This window comes from Hyperoodon ampullatus, assembly GCF_949752795.1.
Source record: "Hyperoodon ampullatus genome assembly, chromosome: 7".
Taxonomy (NCBI): Eukaryota; Metazoa; Chordata; class Mammalia; order Artiodactyla; family Ziphiidae; genus Hyperoodon; species Hyperoodon ampullatus.
In genome coordinates, this window is record NC_136920.1 from 40,184,101 (window position 1) to 40,205,243 (window position 21,143).

General features: G+C 43.3%; 2 protein-coding genes across 2 annotated transcripts in view; both read right to left on the reverse strand.

The window, feature by feature from the left end:
• Positions 1-617: 617 nt before the first annotated feature.
• On the reverse strand, positions 618-1,811 carry FUT4 (fucosyltransferase 4; the record flags this gene model as incomplete). The annotated part of the gene is made up of 1 exon (XM_079707531.1): positions 618-1,811. One exon carries the CDS (start codon positions 1,809-1,811, stop codon positions 618-620), a length of 1,194 nt encoding a protein of 397 aa, XP_079563657.1.
• A 4,695-nt stretch (positions 1,812-6,506) lies between these two features.
• Positions 6,507-21,143, reverse strand: part of LOC307055558 (uncharacterized protein C11orf97 homolog) — a gene marked incomplete at both ends in the record, with an annotated part of 44,072 nt that continues 29,435 nt past the window's right edge. Inside the window, one exon of the mRNA XM_079707784.1 lies at positions 6,507-6,664. Within this exon, the coding sequence (XP_079563910.1) occupies positions 6,507-6,664 (158 nt within the window). The remainder of the gene's footprint in view (positions 6,665-21,143) is intronic.

A 21,143-nucleotide genomic window follows, 5' to 3' on the forward strand; every position in this document is an offset into this window, starting at 1 on the left:
ACAAACAACAGCACTTGTTAAGGAAGTCAGTGGATTCTTGGACCACCCTTCTCACCTTTCTTAGGAGATGACGCTTTGAGAAATCCAGGCACAAAGAGAAAGACCCACCTGTGGCCACAGTCCTTTCACTATCCTGCAACAAGGCCCTTTCTGAAACCAGGGGTTTGCCGCATTTGGCCCAGTCACGTGAGTGGAGGAGCATTGTGTGAGATTTGGACTCAGCACAGGCCACAAATATGGCCTGTGGCAGATGAGGAAATTCAGAGCCACTGAAAATTGTTTCTTGTAGGTAAGCTGTTTCTTCACCTCTGCACTGGTTACAAGGGGAGGAAGGGCCCCCATCTTCACCCCAGAGCTCAGATGCCCTTGGACAGCAGAGGAAGCCCAACTGCTAGTTGTCCAAAAACCATGAGCACCCAGGACCCTTCCCACCCACTCTTTGTGCTGAATAATATTACTTGGTAAATCAACTTTAATCTATGGGAATAGATTTAAAATGCGTGTTTGGAAAATACAGTCCCGTGATTCGGCAGTTAAGGAGATGCACAGCGGAGGATCCGGAGGATCCAAAAGCCGACGACTTGGCCTCCCTGGGTTACAGCCAGGGGAGGGTGGCTTCACCGCTGAAACCAGCCAGCCAAGTTAGGGACGCTCTTGGGCTGGTCCCCAGCCATCTGCACAGCCTGGCAGGCCCGGCACCAAGGCTCGTCCCAGAAGGAGGTGACGTGCACGGCATAGCTCCGACGCCAGCTAAAGTATCCGCGGTAGGCAGCTGGGTTTCGATCGAGGAATTGCAGGTAGGCCGCCAGGGAGGAGGCATCAGGGAAGTCGTCCACGTGGATGAAGGCACGGCGGGGCACGAAGCGCTCATAATTGGCACGGTCTGGCCCCAGCACCACCGGCACCGCCCCAGCCAGGAAGGCGTTTCGCCACAGCTTCTCCGTGATATAATCCAGGTGCTGCGAGTTCTCGAAGGCCAGGTAGAACTTGTAGCGGGCCACCGTGTGCAGCAGCCCGACGTCAGGCAGCGGCTGCCCTGGCCCGCCCTTGCCGAAGAGGTCTACGGTCACGTACTGGCTCAGCTGGCGGTAGTAGCGGACCCGCGCCTGGCGCTCGTCCCAGTTGCTCACCACCCAGGCCACCAGCCCTTGTTTCCGGGCCAGCGGCGGGACCAGACCCGGCGGCTGCTCGTTGGGATGGGTCCTGGGGTAGAGGTAGCCATAAGGCACGAAGATGTCCGAGTCGGCCCGGTAGGAGAGCGTCCAGTTGAAGAGGTTACCTGCCAGGCTCTGCAGCCCCGGGGAGTGGGTGGGCGACTCGAAGTTCATCCACACCCAACGCTGGCCGGGGGGCCTGGGGCCCGAGGCAGCCAGGGCTAAGGCCTCCACGGCTTCCTCCTCGTCGTCCATCAGCACCTGCTGCTCCTCCGCCAGGCGCACGTGGACGCCCCAGGGCGGGGGCCAGTCCGGGGGTCCCTTCACCAGGTCTCGGTGGTGGAAAAGCACTGCCTGGGCCTCCCCGTAGGCCGCGCGATCGGTGAGCAGGCGGCAGCCGCTGATGTTGAAGCGCAGCCGGCAATCGGGGGGCGGCCTTTTGGCTCTGTGCCGGCCCCCGAAGGGCTCCCACCACAACAGCACGCTCACCCGCCGCGGCGGGACGGAGGAGGCCCAGGGCAGCGGCGGCAGCTGCTTCCAGCAAACATAGACGACCACGGCGCTGCACACCAGGCTGGCGGCCATCAGCGCCAACTGGGCCTCGGACAGCCTCAGGCCTCCACGCCGAGTGCGCCGCCGGCCCCACCGCGCGCCCATGGCGAGCGCCGGCAGAGCCGCCACCGCCCGCCGCGCGGCCGCAAGCCCGGAGCGGCGGCGCCCGCTCTCATGCTTCCACTGAGGATCCAGCCTTCGTTGCTGGTCGCCGCCCGACCTGGAGCGGGAAAGGGCGGTTCCAGGATCTAAAGGCCCGCAGGTCTTGCTCTCTTCCTCACCACTCGCCGCCCGGCGAGGGTCCAGGGCGAGGGACGTGGACTCGGCGGCCCAGCCCGGCGCAGCCCTGTCCCTCCCCTCCACTGCGCGCCCGACCAGACCAGCCCGGCCAAGCCCCGGGCGCCTCCTGCGGCACCTCCGCCCACTCCTCGGCCCCTCCAGGGTTCCCGGACTCCACGGCAGCGCCCCGCCCGCTTCTCCGGATGCCGTCGCCGTGATTCCGGACCTCTCCGCGCACCCCACGCCTTGGCCTGGCGCTGGCGCTGGAGCTCTCGCCCGCCGGGGATTCCCTCCCAGCTGCGCCCGAGCGGCCGCCCAGATCCTTGCCTTCCAGAGTGAGGGCCCAGTTCATCCCTGGGCGCCGGCAGGTGGCGCGAGACCCTCCAGAAGCCGCAGCGCCGCGAGCGCAGGCGGGCACGGGAGGTAGGCGGCCCAGGGGTGCCGAGCCTCCGGGCGGGATCGAAGATCCGCTTCCTTCCTCTCGCCCCATCAATGGCCAGCGACGCCTGCCGGAGGGAGGGAGCCCGCGAGGCCAAGGAAACGTGCAGCCGACGCGAAGCCGACCTTGACCTCGTGACCTGCCGCCGACGCAGGCAGGTAGTGCAGTCAGATCCCGCGGCGCGGCCCACAAAGGTGGTGCGTTTTGTGAAACCAAGTTTTCAAGGAAACCCTACTGTCAGGAGAACATTCGCTTTGCCTACAGCCCCAACAGAGGAAAGAGAAGAATCGAAAGTTTTCTGAGCAATGAAAACATGTTCTTCTTCTTCGGTCCCCCACTGAATGAACGCTTCTGCCTGCTGGCTCATAGCTTTCTTTGTACCAGAGCTATGAATTTCCTGCCTATTCAGTGAGATGAATGAATGAACAACACCATTAATTTTACTAAGCACTTAAGAAACAGCTTAATATCTACACTCATGAAGATCCAGCAAAACACTCTGAACTATAAAACGATGACTAAGATAAATATTATAGCATCCAAGTTTAGGGTATAAAGGGTAAGTATCACAGTGGCCTCTTCAGGTTTATCAATGAAGCAACTGAGGCATCTACTTCTACCGTGACTTAAGGAGTTTTTTTTCCCTGATGGCTTGAATTTTAATTTCTGGATTTTGGCCTTCATTTATGTAATTAAACTTTTATTCAGCAAAGTTCTAAATAGGGCATGGGTGGGCTGCTGACCTAAGGAGAGGAGGCAGTTTTGAGAGAATTTTTAGATCACAGCGGTGCATTGGTTGTGCCCCAGCCCAGTGCCATGTAAGTTACAAGACGTTAGGGAAGAAGTAGACTTGCTGGGAATGGGGCCAACCTGTCGGGTGTTTTTGATGTTATGCCATTTGGATTTACTGTGAAGAACTTTTTCATTTAAAACCAAGTACAGATTGTAAAAGCTTCTATAAAAATGGTTTTATTTAGGTAGTTTCAAGTGGCATTACCTGCCCACCCACAGTGACAATTTGGGAGCTGAATGGACAGCGTTAGGTGCTCTGGCTGTATCCATCAACCTAGTGATACTTTCTCCTACACACCAAAAGCTTTTATAATGTTTTTATAGAATCATTTTTCAAGCTAGTTAAGCGAATTGTCTTTGAAATTAGAAATTTCAGTGATTCTCCACTCTTATTTTTAATTAGAAAGAAAAAGCTATAAATGCATGAATAACTTTTTTCAACCAAAGGAAGGAAAGGACATATTGGCTTTTCTTTTTATGCAATTCAAAAATCTATACCTTTATGCCCATTCCTCCCCCACTTCAGTTAAATAAGACATCATACATAGAGCCTAACATTGTGTTTGGCATTTGGTAAATGTTAGCCTGCTTGCTTGTATCCTCCCCCCACTCCCAATTTTCCCTTAGATCCTTCAGATATTCCAATTAAAGCAATTTTTTACTGGCAGAATGGCTCAGATCTCATGAATATCAATGTCCATTGTGTCCACTTATCTTGGTAGGGTGCAGGACCACAAACTGTCCCTACTTCAGTCATATCTTGGTGTATGCGAGGGGATACCAAGCAGAAGGTTGTGGCTGGATCAGTGAAAAAGTCATGACTTACCTACAAACTATATGCGTTCATTCACCGGGCAATGGTTTGTTCTTGCTTAAAAGGGATGGAGGGGAGGAGGCAAGAGGAGGAAAGGCTTTAAGGGAAAGTAATAAAGCCAGGTGTTCTCATTTATTCATTTAGCCAACTGGGAAACTGGGATGAAAAACACTATTTCTACCTTTCAGAATCTATGAGAAGTGCAGACAATGGAGAGGAAGGGATCTTGTAAGGTTTTGAGAAGGTGGTTCCTGGAATAATTAGGAATGATTAAAATGGGGGAGGAAGAGGGCTGAGACATTAGTCTAAACAGAAGAAGCAGCATATGCAAAGTCCAGACAGTGAGAACCAGGATAGTAGGTTAGGAATTACAAGAGTTTAGTTTGGCTAAGGAGAGGGGTTTTATCCTGAAGCCTGTAGAGAGTCCTTGAAAGGCTGTAACAAAGCAAGAGAGCAATATAATGAGATTAGTATTCTTTTAAAAATTTATTTATGTTAGTTTTGGCTGCGTTGGGTCTTTGTTGCTGGGCACGGGCTTTCTCTAGTTGTGGTGAGTGGGGGCTACCCTTCATTGCGGTGCGCAGGTTTCTCATTGCAGTGGCTTCTCTTGTTGCGGAGCACGGGCTCTAGTTGCACAGGCTTCAGTAGTTGTGGCTCGCTGCTTCTAGAGCGCAGGCTCAGTAGTTGTGGCACACGGGCTTAATTGCTCTGCGGCATGTGGGATCTTCCCAGCCCATGGCTCAAACCTGTGTCCCCTGCATTGGCAGGCGGATTCTTAACCACTGTGCCACCAGGGAAGCCCTGAGATTAGTATTTTTAAAAACTCATTTGTGGGAGGAGGTGAGTATACAGAAGAGGACGTGAGATGGGCTTCTGGTGTGGTGGTCATGTTTATTGATGTGGGCACTGGTTAATGGGTGTGCTTGGTTGAGGAAATTCATCAAGCTGTATGCTTACACATGTAATTTCATGTATGTATATAATATGTCAGTAAAATGTTGCTAAGAAACAAATCATTCTGTCATCACTAAAGAATGAGTTGGATATTAGGGACCAGGATAAGAGTAGAAGTATCTAGTCCAGTTAGAAAGCTCTTGCTGTAATTCAGATGTGAAACAAAAAAAAGCCTGAACTAAGACAGTAGCTGTGAGAATGAGATTAAATTAAAATTCAAGGAGAATAGATTCAGAGGTACTTAGGAAGCCAGTGTCTTTCTCCAGGAACCCTTCCTAGACACCCATACGAACACATCCAGGGTAGGTTACGTGCCCCTCCTGTGTGTGCCCATATACACATCTTTCAGAACATCATTGGGCAGCAATCATGGCTGTTTCAGTCAAACTCCATCTCTTGCACAGAACCAGGCATCTAGTAGTATTCATCATCTCAATGAATACTTGAATGAATGAATGAATGCTCTTAATGTATTATTGAAATGATCTGTTGGTATCACTGTTGCCCAACTAGAAAGTGGGCCAGTATCAGGAGAAGCTGGCTATGTGAATGACTTGCTGTGACCTTAAGAAGCTCCTTAAGCTTTCCGTGTAAAATGCTACACATGTATTAATCAGGACCCCGGGGACAAGCTTCGGAAACTCCATCAAATTAGGCTGGGTCTCATTGGCCCAACATGGACAGGGTGCTCATTCTCGAAGCAATCACTGTGGTCAGGGGATGTGGACTCTCTTTAGACCCTCTTCTGGATCTAGGGGGTAGAATCAGTCCCATATAAACCTCGTGGACTAATAGTGGGGTGAAGGTAGTTGCCCAAAAGAAAAAGTGAAGTGCCGTTCCCTGAAGAAGAGGGAAGGGATCGTGGGCAGAGGCCAAAACAACGTGTCTACCAGCCTTGTGCAAGGAATTATTATTATTCTAAATGAGTTCTAAATCAATTTAGAACTTTAAACATTCTATGATTCTTTTTAATTTGGTAATAATAAACAAATGTTTCTTTTGTGTATTTAAAGGCCTCCCAGTTTCCACAAAATATTACACAGGAAGAACTGGATTTCAGTCGCAAGCATGATGACAAGGTCAGGTATCAAGAAGGGCTTTTGGCCCCTGAATTTGCTAAAGGTGTTTAGAGTGGGGCTCTAAAATTCAAGGCTCATTTTTTTTCTTTTTTTTAATTTCTTTTTTAAAAATATAGAACACTTCACAAATTTGCATGTCATCCTTGTTCAGGGGCCATGCTAATCTTCTCTGTATCGTTCCAATTTTAGTATATGTGCTGCCAAAGCGAGCATTCAAGGCTCATTTAATCAAGATAGATGAGGGCTCCACTCACAATGGGGCCAAGAATGGCCCATTCAGTTCCAAAATTTAATATAGGACAGGATTCTCTGGGGGCAAGAACCAGACCAACTGTGGTTCCTCAGAATCTAACTTGTGCTTTGTTCTTCCCCAGGGAAAGAATTCATTTTAAGCCTGTCCTGCTGCTCCTCACCAGAGATGGTTGCTGTTTTCCAGGGATGCCTCAGAACATGTTCTGACTGCCTTGAGTCTGCCTGCCGGCACCAAGCTCGGTCAGCTGCAGGTGCATGAGAAACAGGCTACCCTCAAACGGGTGGCTGTTTTTCGTTGAGATTTCTGTGACTGAACATTGACCTGCCAAGTATACTTCAAATTTTTTTCCTGAAGAGATAAAAGGGCAAAGTTCCTCCCAGTATTACGTACTTACCGGGAAATGGGGAGCAGCCAGTGAGCAGGTGCAGCTGGAAAAGCTAACACGTATGCAAAAAAAGGTGGAGATTATTTCTTTTGTCAGATACAAGTTTTTAACTGTGTATAACTGGGCAGATGATTATGGAATGATTGTTAGTTAAAAAGTATTAGGAATTGTGTAAATTCCCCAACAATCCACAAGTTATTGTTCATTGCCCTATTAATTCCTTGATAGAAAAAGAAAACTAACACCAACTTTTAAGGTCATTTCTTTTTATCTAAGTGCAAAAATTTACTGCCCCTAAAAGATATTGTTATGAATAGTCAATATGAGAATTTATTACATTTATTTTAGGGTTTTACTTGTATGCACTCAAGTTCTTCCTGTATTCTTACTTGACTGAACAGGTAGTGCAAGAATTTTGGATATTCAGAAAAAGGTACGTTGTGAAATTCTGATTAAAGTCAGAAATATTCGCACCATATTTAAAATATTTATAGGGCTTACTTCTGCATTCTTCTTGTTAAACTACTCTTTCCTAAAATAAAGTTTATTTGCAGTCACATGTAGAAGTTATGGAATACAAGACTTACACAAAAGAAAATTATTTTGACATTGCAATAAACATGTTAATATCACACAGTGCAATGCCTGGCACATACGAGGTGTTTAATAAATGTTTGTTAAATAAATGAATAGATGAGTGAATCAATGAACGCCACTGTTAATTTTACTTTTCATGAGGCACTTATGAAACAGTTCACTTTCTTCATTCATGGTGAGTATGCAAAAGACTTTGGACTAAAACGTAATGACTAAGATAAATAATATAGCACAAGTGTAGGGTGAAAATGGTAAGTATCATACTGGCCTCCCCATATCCTCTTCAGGTTCACCAGCATTATCTCTGTACCTCACCTGAAGTCTACTTGGGTCCTCAGTCAAATGAGTTAGCTCAAATTCCGTACAGTCTCAGAACTCAAACACATCTGATCTGGATTTACTATGGTACTGGCTCCACATCAGAACTTATGTGTGGCCATACTCAAGGCAATCAGACCCTAACTCAAGACAAGACCCTAACTCAGGCAGGCAGCCCAACTCTCTACAGTTGGAGGAAGGGATTGTGACTACCCTCCCCTCCCCCTGCCCTGACCCCACTTCTCACACAGACCCAGGGCACACCTCACTAAAGAAAATGGAGAGAAGATGCATTTTCCATAGAAGTCAGGGAATTCTGTCTTGACCAGCAAATTACCTCCAAGCAGCCACTGAGAACACAAAAGTGGTCAGACCGGGTTCCATCACACTTGTTCCTGTGATTCTTCTTCTAAAAGGGCTCTGAGGCACTTGAAACATTAAGAAATACTTGTTGGATTAAAGTCAACAAAATTAGTGACATACAAATGATTTTGGAAGAGTGTGAGAATGGAAGGGTAAATGCATGTTGCTTATGCATGGCAAGGAAAAACCATTCTTGAAGAAGTGGGACAGCCACTTTTTATAGTTCCACGACCAGCATACCATGGCCAAATAAACCACAGCCCAGAAATCTTGCAAAATTCACCAGGGTGAAATCACAATAAAAGTGTTGGTTATGTTATTTTCAACCACTCCAAAAAGAACCTTTTGTCTGTATTTACCCTTAGCAATGTTTAAGCCAATTCAACAAATATTTGGTCTTGGGAGAAAGAGAAAGACAGGTGAATAAACACTGCCCCAACTGTCTGACGGCACTGCAGGAACTACTTCTATGCTGGAAGCACCACTGGACTCTTCAATAAAAGGGAACTTCTTTGAGTGAGCTCACTGTTCAAAGACTTAATTTCCAGGATCATCCAAGACAGCAGGGGAATAACAGCCCCTCTGGAAGTCAGAGAAGAGAAATTAGATGTGAATAAAAGCTGTAGATGCTGCCTGACCACCATTCACACATTCTCATTGTTCATCACTGAAAATCTGCTGTGCCTCTTTCGTTCCCTTGACACTCTCAAGGGCCCATTTCCCTGTCCACAGTTTGAGAAAGAACTTTGGGGATTGTTGTTAGAAGATTTTGATATGATGACCCCAGGATTGGCTGTGTTCCTTTAAAAGATAAAATACTGCAGTTTTTCTTTATTTTAATATATTATGATGACTCCTTTGTCATTATCAGCTTGCAGAGCTATTTCTCAAGTGTTTTCCAAGCAATACGGGACTGAGAATTGTTCTATATTGATATTTGGAGGGCTACATTAGGGTCAGACCTGGTTTGGGCTTAAAAACTTGCAAAGGCTAAAACTTCATGCAGTAACACTTACTGGATGTCAATTATGTGCCAGACACATGAGGTATATTTGAACAAACAGACAAAAATTTCTGCCCTTGTGGGACATGCTAGCTATCACACTCAACCCACCCATGTAAATTATAGCTTTAGAGAAATTCCAGATCTGAAGAATCCAAAGGTAGACTTCAGAAGCTATGATGTGTTAGGCCTTTAGTAACCCTGCCTATTTGCTTCTTGAGGCAACATTTCCTTGATTGCCTTGGCACTTTGTCATTTGTCACTTCTGAACTGATCAAGTGTCATTATCAGAGTGGAAAGTTCTTTCAGACACCTATCTTTGCAACTTTCTCATATCCATTTATAAATAGTTAAGCAAGGTTTGTTCATATTATCAAAGACGTTTTTCAAGTTAAAGGGAAGCAATGTTTTTTTTAAGGGGTGGGGTGTACACCTGGGTCTCTCCACCCAAAAGTTTCCACTCTATCCCCTTTAGTTATAGAGACCTGGAATTATGAACCGGAAGGAAGCTATTTAACCCACACACGTGCTCCAAGCAGGTATTATAATTAAGCCAGATAAAACTAAAGGCAGTTGTACTACTAAGGATTCTTTTCGTTGCCATTACAGTGACTTACTAGAGACAGCTTTATGATGACTGTTTCTTTTTTTTTGACCACACCGCGCGGCGTGCGGGATCTTAGTTCCCTGACCAGGGATCAAACCCGTGCCCCCTGCAGTGGAAGTGCAGAGTCTTAACCACTGGACTGCCAGGGAAGTCCCAGCTTTAGACCAAAAAAAAAAAAAGGGCAGGGTGGGGGACAAAATTTACTGTCATGTAAGAAGTGAGTCTCATAGAGACCCACCTTTTTTTTTAATAGTTGAAAAGTTTTATTAAAAATAGTAAGAAAAAAAAAGCTAATGTAATTAAGTTAAAGAGTCATTAGGCAGAAATTTCCTTAAATGATGAGAGACTTAACCCTTCCGTGAGTCCAAAGGCTCCTCCACCGAGGGACAGTCTCCAGTGATGCCCTGCATGTCCACTGGTTTCCAGGCTCTCATCTGACCAACTCACTGGTAGGTAAGGCCTTGGTGTCCTGCACCCAAGGCTAGTCTGTGACAGAGAGCTCCCTTGAACAAAATTTAATGTCTTGTGAGAAGGGGTTCTTACAAAGCCCAAGAGGAGGACTACAGGGCAGAGAATGCTGTCAGAATGCTACATCTGCTTCCTTCCCTCCACCCCGCCACCCCCATCAGCTTTCTGTGTTTCTCCAGTTCACTGGGCAGAATATAGTTCTCCCTAGCTCCATAGTTCTCCAACAGCAGAGTCTGACAAGCAGATTTTGAATCTGTTTTAAGTCTTTGGCAGCAAAAATCTGACTGGGCTACCTTGGACCTAGTGTCCCTCTAGTGAAATTAGCTATGGTCTGGGTCCAGAGCAGTGGTGGTCAGTAGGTGGTTTGGGGCAGGGAGTGGGCGTACTAGTTCTCAGAGAAATGAACACCTTTGTGAGCTGAACAGTTCTGGAGAGGTGTCTGCCTCTTGTGTTTGTTTTGATTTTGAACAGATGACCAAGGAAGGAACTTTCTCAGTCTTTCTATTATTTCCATAAACAAATGCTTCCTTATGTCTAAAATAAATACGTGCAAACAACTTATTATGAAAAACTATAAACACAAAAGTAGAAAGAAAAGGGTGATGAACCCCCAATTCCCTTCAAGGTTCAGTGATTATTAAGACTGCCCACATATGCTCCACCTAACCATTTTTCTTTTATTTCTGTTTTCAAGTAAATCCCGTATATCATCTTTCATTCCTTCATGATTAAGTATGTCACCTACAAAGTCCACTTACCAAAAGAGCTGAACCTGAATCCAATCAAGCCACAGGTAACTTCACACAGGTGGCACTTGGTGTCCAATTGTTGCACTTGTGTGATGTTAAGATTAATCACAGGTTCTTGTGGTACCCAGCCTTCTCTCCCAATGAGGAATCTCCCATCAACATTTGTCTAGGGCTCCCCTGGTGGCACAGTGGTTAAGAATCCACCTGCCCATGCAGGGAACACGGGTTCGGGCCCTAGTCCGGGGAGATCCTACATGCCACAGAGCAACTAAGCCCATGTGCCACAACTACTGAGCCTGTGCTCTAGAGCCTGCAAGCCACCACAATGAGAAGCCCGCACGCCGGAACTACAGAAAAGCCCGCGCGTAGCAACAAAGACCCAGCACAGCCAAAAATAAAAACCAATAAATTAAAAAAGACGAAAAAACCACATTCGTCCAATGGTTTCACCCATTGATGAGCAGAGTCAGTTAATGCTTTGGGGATTATAAAATGGTAGCTTCACTAATCTATCATTCTTTCCACATTTATTAACTGAAATTCTGTAAAGAGGACTTCCCTTAATCTACTAGGGCTATTTGGTACCTAAATTACCGAATTGTTCAGGAAAGGTAAGATAATAGATAATTCTTTCTTTTCAGTTGCTGCCTTTGTAAGTAAGAATTAATGCCTGTGCGATTTCTTTCTTTCTTTTTTTTTTTTTTGCGGTACGCAGGCCTCTCAATGTTGTGGTTTCTCCCATTGTGGAGCACAGGCTCCGGACGCGCAGGCTCAGCGGCCATGGCTCGCGGGCCTAGCCACTCCGCGGCACGTGGGATCTTCCCAGACTGGGGCACGAACCCGTGTTTCCTGCATCGGCAGGCGGACTCTCAACCACCGCGCCACCAGGGAATTCCCCTTTGCAATTTCAGTTGGTGTTTAGTGAAGCTGGGTTTGTTTTTGTTGTTGCTGTTTGCCTTATTCTCTCTCATTTAAAAAATATCCTTATGAACTCATGGCTTTTTATATATTCAGTGAGTGCCAATTTTTTTATGCTCAAATTTCCCCATCTTTGGCCAGAGGATTACTTCATGGTGGCTCCTAAGTCCCTTGGATATGACCTATTAATTTTGGAAACTTCCCTGTTTTCTGTACAAGATGTTCCAAATTCATCCTGGAGATTTCCTGCCTCAGATCTGAAATCAGACATTCCTTCAAGGAGCCATGACTTCTTTTTTAATCTAAGTGTTCTTAAAAATCAACTTTATTGAGGTACCACGGGTTAGGATTTCCATATAAGAATTTTGGGGAGACATAATTCAACCTATATTCAACATGGGGAATTTTTTTAAATGTTATGAACAATATGAATTGTTTTTTTGTTTGTTTGTTTGTTTTTTTAATACAGTGTGACTAGATACATGTTACAGTGCTGGAAGTAGGGCCGAGTAGGAGAGCTCAGGGAAGTCTTTTTTTTATTTTTTTATTTTTATTTTTATTTTTTCCATATAATTTTTTTATTTAACAAATTTAATCAGTTATACATATACATATGTTCCCATATCCCCTCCCTTTTGCGTCTCCCTCCCACCCTCCCTATCCCACCCCTCCAGGTGGTCACAAAGCACCGAGCTGATCTCCCTGTGCTATGCGGCTGTTTCCCACTAGCTATCTACCTTACGTTTGGTAGTGTATATATGTCCATGCCGCTCTTTCACTTTGTCACAGCTTACCCTTCCCCCTCCCCATATCCTCAAGTCCATTCTCTAGTAGGTCTGTGTCTTTATTCCTGTCTTACCCCTATGTTCTTCATGACATTTTTTTTTCTTAAATTCCATATATATGTGTCAGCATACAGTATTTGTCTTTCTCTTTCTGACTTACTTCACTCTGTATGACAGGCTCTAGGTCCATCCACCTCATTACAAATAGCTCAATTTCATTTCTTTTTATGGCTGAGTAATATTCCATTGTATATATGTGCCACATCTTCTTTATCCATTCATCCGATGACGGACACTTAGGTTGTTTCCATCTCCGGGCTATTGTAAATAGGACTGCTATGAACATTTTGGTACATGACTCTTTTTGAATTATGGTTTTCTCAGTGAATATGCCCAGTAGTGGGATTGCTGGGTCATGTGGTAGTTCTATTTGTAGTTTTTTAAGGAACCTCCATACCGTTCTCCATAGTGGCTGTACCAATTCACATTCCCACCAGCAGTGCAAGAGTGTTCCCTTTTTTCCACACCCTCTCCAGCATTTATTGTTTCTAGATTTTTTGATGATGGCCATTCTGACTGGTGTGAGATGATATCTCATTGTAGTTTTGATTTGCATTTCTCTAATGAGTAAAGATGTTGAGCATCCTTTCATGTGTTTGTTGGCAGTCTGTATATCTTCTGTGGAGAAATGTCTATTTAGGTCTTCCACCCATTTTTGGATTGGGTTGTTTGTTTTTTTGTTATTGAGCTGCATGAGCTACTTATAAATTTTGGAGATTAATCCTTTGTCAGTTGCTTCATTTGCAAATATTTTCTCCCATTCTGAGGGTTGTCTTTTGGTCTTGTTTATGGTTTCCTTTGCTGTGCAAAAGCTTTGAAGTTTCATTAGGTCCCATGTGTTTATTTCTGTCTTTATTTCCATTACTCTAGGAGGTGGGTCAAAAAGGATCTTGCTGTGATTTATGTCATAGAGTGTTCTGCCTATGTTTTCCTCTAAGAGTTTGATAGTGTCTGGCCTTACATTTAGGCCTTTAATCTATTTTGAGATTATTTTTGTGTATGGTGTTAGGGAGTGATCTAGTCTCATACTTTTACATGTCTGTGTCCAGTTTTCCCAGCACCACTTATTGAAGAGACTGTCCTTTCTCCACTATACATTCCTGCCTCCTTTATCAAAGATAAGGTGACCATATGTCCGTGGGTTTATCTCTGGGCTTTCTATCCTGTTCCATTGATCTATCTTTCTGTTTTTGTGCCAGTACCACACTGTCTTGATTACTGTAGCTTTGTAGTATAGTCTGAAGTCAGGGAGCCTGATTCCTCCAGCTCCATTTTTCGTTCTCAAGATTGCTTTGGCTATTCGGGGTCTTTTGTGTTTCCATACAAATTGTGAAATTTTTTGTTCTAGTTCTGTGAAAAATGCCAGTGGTAGTTTGATAGGGATTGCATTGAATGTGTAGATTGCTTTGGGTAGTAGAGTCATTTTCACAATGTTGATTCTTCCAGTCCAAGAACATGGTACATCTCTCCATCTATTTGTATCATCTTTAATTTCTTTCATCAGTGTCTTTTAATTTTCTGCATACAGGTCTTTTGTCTCCTTAGGTAGGTTTATTCCTAGATATTTTATTCTTTTTGTTGCAATGGTAAATGGGAGTGTTTTCTTGATTTCACTTTCAGATTTTTCATCATTAGTATATAGGAATGCCAGAGATTTCTGTGCATTAATTTTGTATCCTGCAACTTTACCAAATTCATTGATTAGCTCTAGTAGTTTTCTGGTAGCATCTTTAGGATTCTCTATATATAGTATCATGTCATCTGCAAACAGTGACAGCTTTACTTCTTCTTTTCCGATTTGGATTCCTTTTATTTCCTTTTCTTCTCTGATTGCTGTGGCTAAAACTTCCAAAACTATGTTGAATAAGAGTGGTGAGAGTGGGCAACCTTGTCTTGTTCCTGATCTTAGTGGAAATGGTTTCAGTTTTTCACCATTGAGGACGATGCTGGCTGTGGGTTTGTCATATATGGCCTTTATTATGTTGAGGAAAGTTCCCTCTATGCCTACTTTCTGCAGGGTTTTTATCATAAATGGGTGTTGAATTTTGTCAAAAGCTTTCTCTGCATCTATTGAGATGATCATATGGTTTTTCTCCTTCAATTTGTTAATATGGTGTATCACGTTGATTGATTTGCGTATATTGAAGAATCCTTGCATTCCAGGAATAAACCCCACTTGATCATGGTGTATGATCCTTTTAATGTGCTGTTGGATTCTGTTTGCTAGTATTTTGTTGAGGATTTTTGCATCTATGTTCATCAGTGATATTGGCCTGTAGTTTTCTTTCTTTGTGACATCCTTGTCTGGTTTTGGTATCAAGGTGATGGTGGCCTCGTAGAATGAGTTTCGGAGTGTTCCTCCCTCTGCTATATTTTGGAAGAGTTTGAGAAGGATAGGTGTTAGCTCTTCTCTAAATGCTTGATAGAATTCGCCTGTGAAGCCATCTGGTCCTGGGCTTTTGTTTGTTGGAAGATTTTTTATCACAGTTTCAATTTCAGTGCTTGTGATTGGTCTGTTCATATTTTCTATTTCTTCCTGATTCAGTCTTGGCAGGTTGTGCATTTCTAAGAATTTGTCCATTTCTTCCAGGTTGTCCATTTTATTGGCATAGAGTTGCTTATAGTAATCTCTCATGATCTTTTGTATTTCTGCAGTGTCAGTTGTTACTTCTCCTTTTTCATTTCTAATTCTATTGATTTGAGTCTTCTCCCTTTTTTTCTGATGAGTCTGGCTAATGGTTTATCAATTTTGTTTATCTTCTCAATGAACCAGCTTTTTGTTTTATTGATCTTTGCTATCGTTTCCTTCATTTCTTTTTCATTTATTTCCGATCTGATTTTTATGATTTCTTTCCTTCTGCTAACTTTGGGATGTTTTTGTTCTTCTTTCTCTAATTGCTTTAGGTGCAAGGTTAGGTTGTTTATTCGAGATGTTTCCTGTTTCTTAAGGTAGGATTGTATTGCTATAAACTTCCCTCTTAGAACTGCTTTTGCTGCATCCCATAGGTTTTGGGTCGTCGTGTCTCCATTGTCATTTGTTTCTAGGTATTTTTTAATTTCCTCTTTGATTTCTTCAGTGATCACTTCGTTATTAAGTAGTGTATTGTTTAGCCTCCATGTGTTTGTATTTTTTACAGGTCTTTTCCTGTAATTGATATCTAGTCTCATAGCATTGTGGTCAGAAAAGATACTTGATACAATTTCAATTTTCTTAAATTTACCAAGGCTTGATTTGTGACCCAAGATATGATCTATCCTGGAGAATGTTCCATGAGCACTTGAGAAAAATGTGTATTCTGTTGTTTTTGGATGGAATGTCCTATAAATATCAATTAAGTCCATCTTGTTTAATGTATCATTTAAAGCTTGTGTTTCCTTATTTATTTTCATTTTGGATGATCTGTCCATTGGTGAAAGTGGGGTGTTAAAGTCCCCTACTATGATTGTGTTACTGTCGATTTCTCCTTTTATGGCTGTTAGTATTTGCCTTATGTATTGAGGTGCTCCTATGTTGGGTGCATAAATATTTACAATTGTTATATCTTCTTCTTGGATCGATCGCTTGATCATTATGTAGTGTCCTTCTTTGTCTCTTGTAATAGTCTTTATTTTAAAGTCTATTTTGTCTGATATGAGAATTGCTACTCCAGCTTTCTTTTGGTTTCCATTTGCATGGAATATCTTTTTCCATCCCCTTACTTTCAGTCTGTATGTGTCTCTAGGTCTGAAGTGGGTCTCTTGTAGACAGCATATATATGGGTCTTGTTTTTGTATCCATTCAGCCAATCTGTGTCTTTTGGTGGGAGCATTTTGTCCATTTACATTTAAGGTAATTATCGGTATGTATGTTCCTATTCCCATTTTCTTAATTGTTTTGGGTTCGTTATTGTAGGTCTTTTCCTTCTGTTGTGTTTCTTGCCTAGAGAAGTTCCTTTAGCATTTGTTGTAAAGCTGGTTTGGTGGTGCTGAACTCTCTCAGCTTTTGCTTGTCTGTAAACGTTTTAATTTCTCCATCTAATCTGAATGAGATCCTTGCTGGGTAGAGTAATCTTGGTTGCAGGTTTTTCTCCTTCATCACTTTAATTATGTCCTGCCACTCCCTTCTGGCTTGTAGAGTTTCTGCTGAGAGATCAGCTGTTATCCTGATGGTGATTCCCTTGTGTGTTATTTGTTGTTTTTGCCTTGCTGCTTTTAATATGATTTCTTTGTGTTTAATTTTTGACAGTTTGATTAATATGTGTCTTGGCGTATTTCTCCTTGGATTTATTATGTATGGGACTCTCTGTGCCTCCTGGGCTTGATTAACTATTTCCTTTCCCATATTAGGGAAGTTTTCAACTATAATCTCTTCAAATATTTTCTCAGTCCCTTTCTTTTTCTCTTCTTCTTCTGGAACCCCTATAATTCGAATGTTGGTGCGTTTAATGTTGTCCCAGAGGTCTCTGAGACTGTCCTGTGTTCTTTTCATTCTTTTTTCTTTATTTTGCTCTGCAGCAGTTATTTCCACTATTTTATCTTCCACCTCACTTATCCGTTCTTCTGCCTCAGTTATTCTGCTATTGATCCCATCTAGAGTATTTTTCATTTCATTTATTATGTTTTTAATCGATGCTTGATTCATCTTTAGTTCTTCTAGGTCCTTGTTAACTGTTTCTTGCATTTTGTCTATTCTATTTCCAAGATTTTGGATCTTGGAAATAGAATCTTGGATCATCTTTACCATCATTATTCTGAATTCTTTTTCAGGTAGACTGCCTATTACCTCTTCATTTGTTAGGTCTGGTGGGTTTTTATCTTGCTCCTTCTCCTGCTGTGTGTTTTTCTGTCTCCTAATTTTGCTTATCTTCCTGTGTTTGGGGTCTCCTTTTTGCAGGCTGCAGATTCGTAGTTCCCGTTGTTTTTGGTGTCTGTCCCTAGTGGCTAAGGTTGGTTTAGTGGGTTGTGTAGGCTTCCTGGTGGAGGGGACTAGTGCCTGTGTTCTGGTGGGTGAGGCTGGATCTTGTCTTTCTGGTGGGCAGGTCCATGTCTGGTGGTGTGTTTTGGGGTGTCTGTGGACTTTTTATGATTTTAGGCAGCCTCTCTGCTAATGGGTGACATTGTGTTCCTGTCTTGCTAGTTGTTTGGCATAGGGTGTCCAGCACTGTAGCTTGCTGGTCGTTGAGTGAAGCTGGGTGTTGGTGTTGAGATGGAGATCTGTGGGAGATTTTCGCCGTTTGATATTATGTGGAGCTGGGAGGTCTCTTGTGGACCCGTGTCCTGAAGTTGGCTCTCCCACCTCAGAGGCACAGCACTGACTCCTGGCTCCTCAATTTGGGATGATTTGTTGTCTATTCATGTATTCCACAGATGCAGGGTACATCAAGTTGATTGTGGAGCTTTAATCCGCTGCTTCTGAGGCTGCTGGGAGAGATTTCCCTTTCTCTTCTTTGTTCCCACAGCTCCCGCGTCTCAGCTTTGGATTTGGCCCCGCCTCTGCGTGTAGGTCGCCGGAGGGCGTCTGTTCTTCGCTCAGACAGGACAGGGTTAAAGGAGCAGCCGCTTCGGGGACTCTGGCTCACTCAGGCCGGGCGGGAGGGAGGGGCATGGAGTGCGGGACGAGCCTGCAGCGGCAGAGGCCGGCGTGACGTTGCACCAGCCCGAGGCGCGCCGTGCGTTCTCCCAGGGAAGCCGTCTCTGGATCCCGGGACCCCGGCAGTGACGGGCTGCACACGCTCCCGGAAGGGCAGCGTGGACAGTGACCTGCGCTCGCACACAGGCCTCTTGGTGGCGGCAGCAGCAGCCCCAGCGTCCCACGCCCGTCTCTGGGCTCCGCGCTTTCAGCCGCGACTTGCGCCCGTCTCTGGAGCTCCTTTAAGCAGCGCTCTTAATCCCCTCTCCTCGCGCACCAGGAAACCAAGAGGGAAGAAAAAGTCTCTTGCCTCTTCGGCAGCTCCAGAGTTTTCCCGGACTCCCTCCCGGCTAGCTGTGGCGCATTAGCCCCCTTCAGGCTGAGTTCTCGCCTCCAGCCCCAGTCCTCTCCCTGCCTGAATTGTTTAATTTACCAGGTTTTCCTTTCAATATTGGCTACCAGAATCAAACTTGATAAACTTTAAATTAGAACTTAAATGAAAGAATATAGTGAAGTAAAGATCAGGATCAGGGGGAAAAGACATAGCTTAATGATCTAGGCACACTTACAACAGAAGGACCAAAAATCTCATTGTTAAGGAATCTGAAGCTGTAAATCTTTTTTGAAACTCCCCAGCGTATAAAGAAATAAACGGTTGATGGGGAAGGAAGAAAGTAAGGCAGACAGGCAGTCAGAAAGAAAAGAACGAAGGAAGGAAGGAAAGATGAGAAGGAAGAGAGGAAAATGAGAGGGAGTAAGAGAAGGGTGGAGAAGAGAGAGAGAAACAGAGACAGAGAGAGAGAAAGAGAGAGATTAGGAGCTAATCCAAATCTACATTGTTGGGACACAACTAAATCTTAGGCCCAAAGACACTGCACCCTACCCATGTCTCTGGATAATTAGTTTGGGTATATTTTTCTTTTTCTTTTTCTCTTTACATATTGTAATATTATTTCTTAGGAAATAGGTAATACTATTAAATAAGAATATAGAAAGCCCAATTAGAGTTTCAACACAATCCCAGCTGTAGGGGAAATCCTAATCTCTTTGCTTTTTAGCATTCCGAGAAGCAGTCCTTTCTTTCCTGAGATAATTTTCCTATGTTTTGTTTTGTTTTGTTTTGTTTTGTTTTGAAGATATACATAAAGAACACAAAACTTGGGCTTCCCTGGTGGTGCAGTGGTTGAGTCCGCCTGCCGATTCAGGGGACACGGGTTTGTGCCCCGGTCCGGGAGGATCCCACGTGCCGCGGAGCGGTTGGGCCTGTGAGCCATGGCCACTGAGCCTGCGCGTCCGGAGCCTGTGCTCCACAACGGGAGAGGCCACAACAGTGAGAGGCCCGCGTACTGCAAAAAAAAAAAAAAAAAAAAAACCACAAAACTTAAGCACACAGCTCAGTGCTTTTTACATGCAACACACACATACTCTTACTTGTGTAACAACTACCCAGATAAAGATATAAAACACAAGAGGATCCTTCATGCTTGTTTCTAGTCAATAGTTCCCAAAGGAAACCACTATTTTTCATAGTTAAATTTATCATTTTTGTTGTTTCTGACTTTCATATCATACTTAGTAAATCATACTTCTCCACCCCAATATTTTCTTTAAAATCTGCCCATATTGTCTTCTGTTCTTTTATTGTTTTATTTTATTTTATTTATTTTTAAATTGAAGTATAGTTGATTTACAATGTTTCAGTTGTACAGCAAAGTGATTCAGTTATACAGATATGTGTGTGTATATATATATATATATATATGTATATATATATACATATATGTATTCTTTTTCAGGTTCTTTGGAAGCTACTATTTTGACTTCTGTCTCTCTAGGTTAGTTTTACCTGTTTTTCAAAATCTGTACATGGATTCCTCCAGTATATTCTCTTTTGTGCCTGGCTTCTTTTTGTCATCATAATAACTGTGAGAGTCATTGATCTCATATGGTTTATTCTTTTTTGTTTTCTTGTATCTTTCCACTGTATAAATATATTATAATTTATCTAGTCTCCTGTTGATAGACATTTGGGTTGTTTCCATTTTTAGGCTATTTTGAATAAAGCCATCATAAACATTTTTTACTGTCCTTTTAAGTGGCATCATCTATTGTACAGGCATCATAAAAAATATGGGTTTGTATTTAAGAGATATCATTACCATTTACCATCAAAAGGGTATCTAAAAAGTAAGAAAACAAGGCTAAAAGTAACTGAGACATGGCAAGAAATAAAACATATATAATTACCTTGGTGCAGTCAGGGAAGATTATTTCATAGCATTTATTGTGTTTGTCTCATATATACAGCACATATTTACTATCTAAAAATTTTTTTAATATAGAAAATATAAAGAAGAAGATAAAGAAATTATTGCTCCTCCCCCAACTCCATCCCCAGATAACCACTGTTTGTATTTGGATATTTAACGAATATACAGTATAATATAGTTTATATATATATAGTTTATATATTGTGATACTATTTGTAGTCATCTTTCCTCCTTTAACATCAGCTTTGTCCCATGTCTTTAAATGCACTTTGAAAATATGACTTTAATAGGTTTATCATATGACCAAGAAAAGAATCTGTAGTTACTGATGGTACAGGTGCTGGATGGACCACACCATGTACAGGGAAAACCATGAGTCAAAAGCCCTGCCTGTGCACACAGTTTTAATCAGCATTTAGTCCCTTACTTACTTAAAAAAAATTTTTTTTTATTTTACCGTAGTAAAAATACTTTACATGAGAACTATCCTCTGAACAGATTTTTTTTTTTTTTTAAAGAAGATGTTGGGGGTAGGAGTTTTTATTAATTAATTTGTTTATTTTTGCTGTGTTGCATCTTCATTTCTGTGCGAGGGCTTTCTCTAGTTGTGGCAAGCGGGGGCCACTCTTCATCGCCGTGCACGGGCCTCTCACTATCGCGGCCTCTTGTTGCGGAGCACAGGCTCCAGACGCGCAG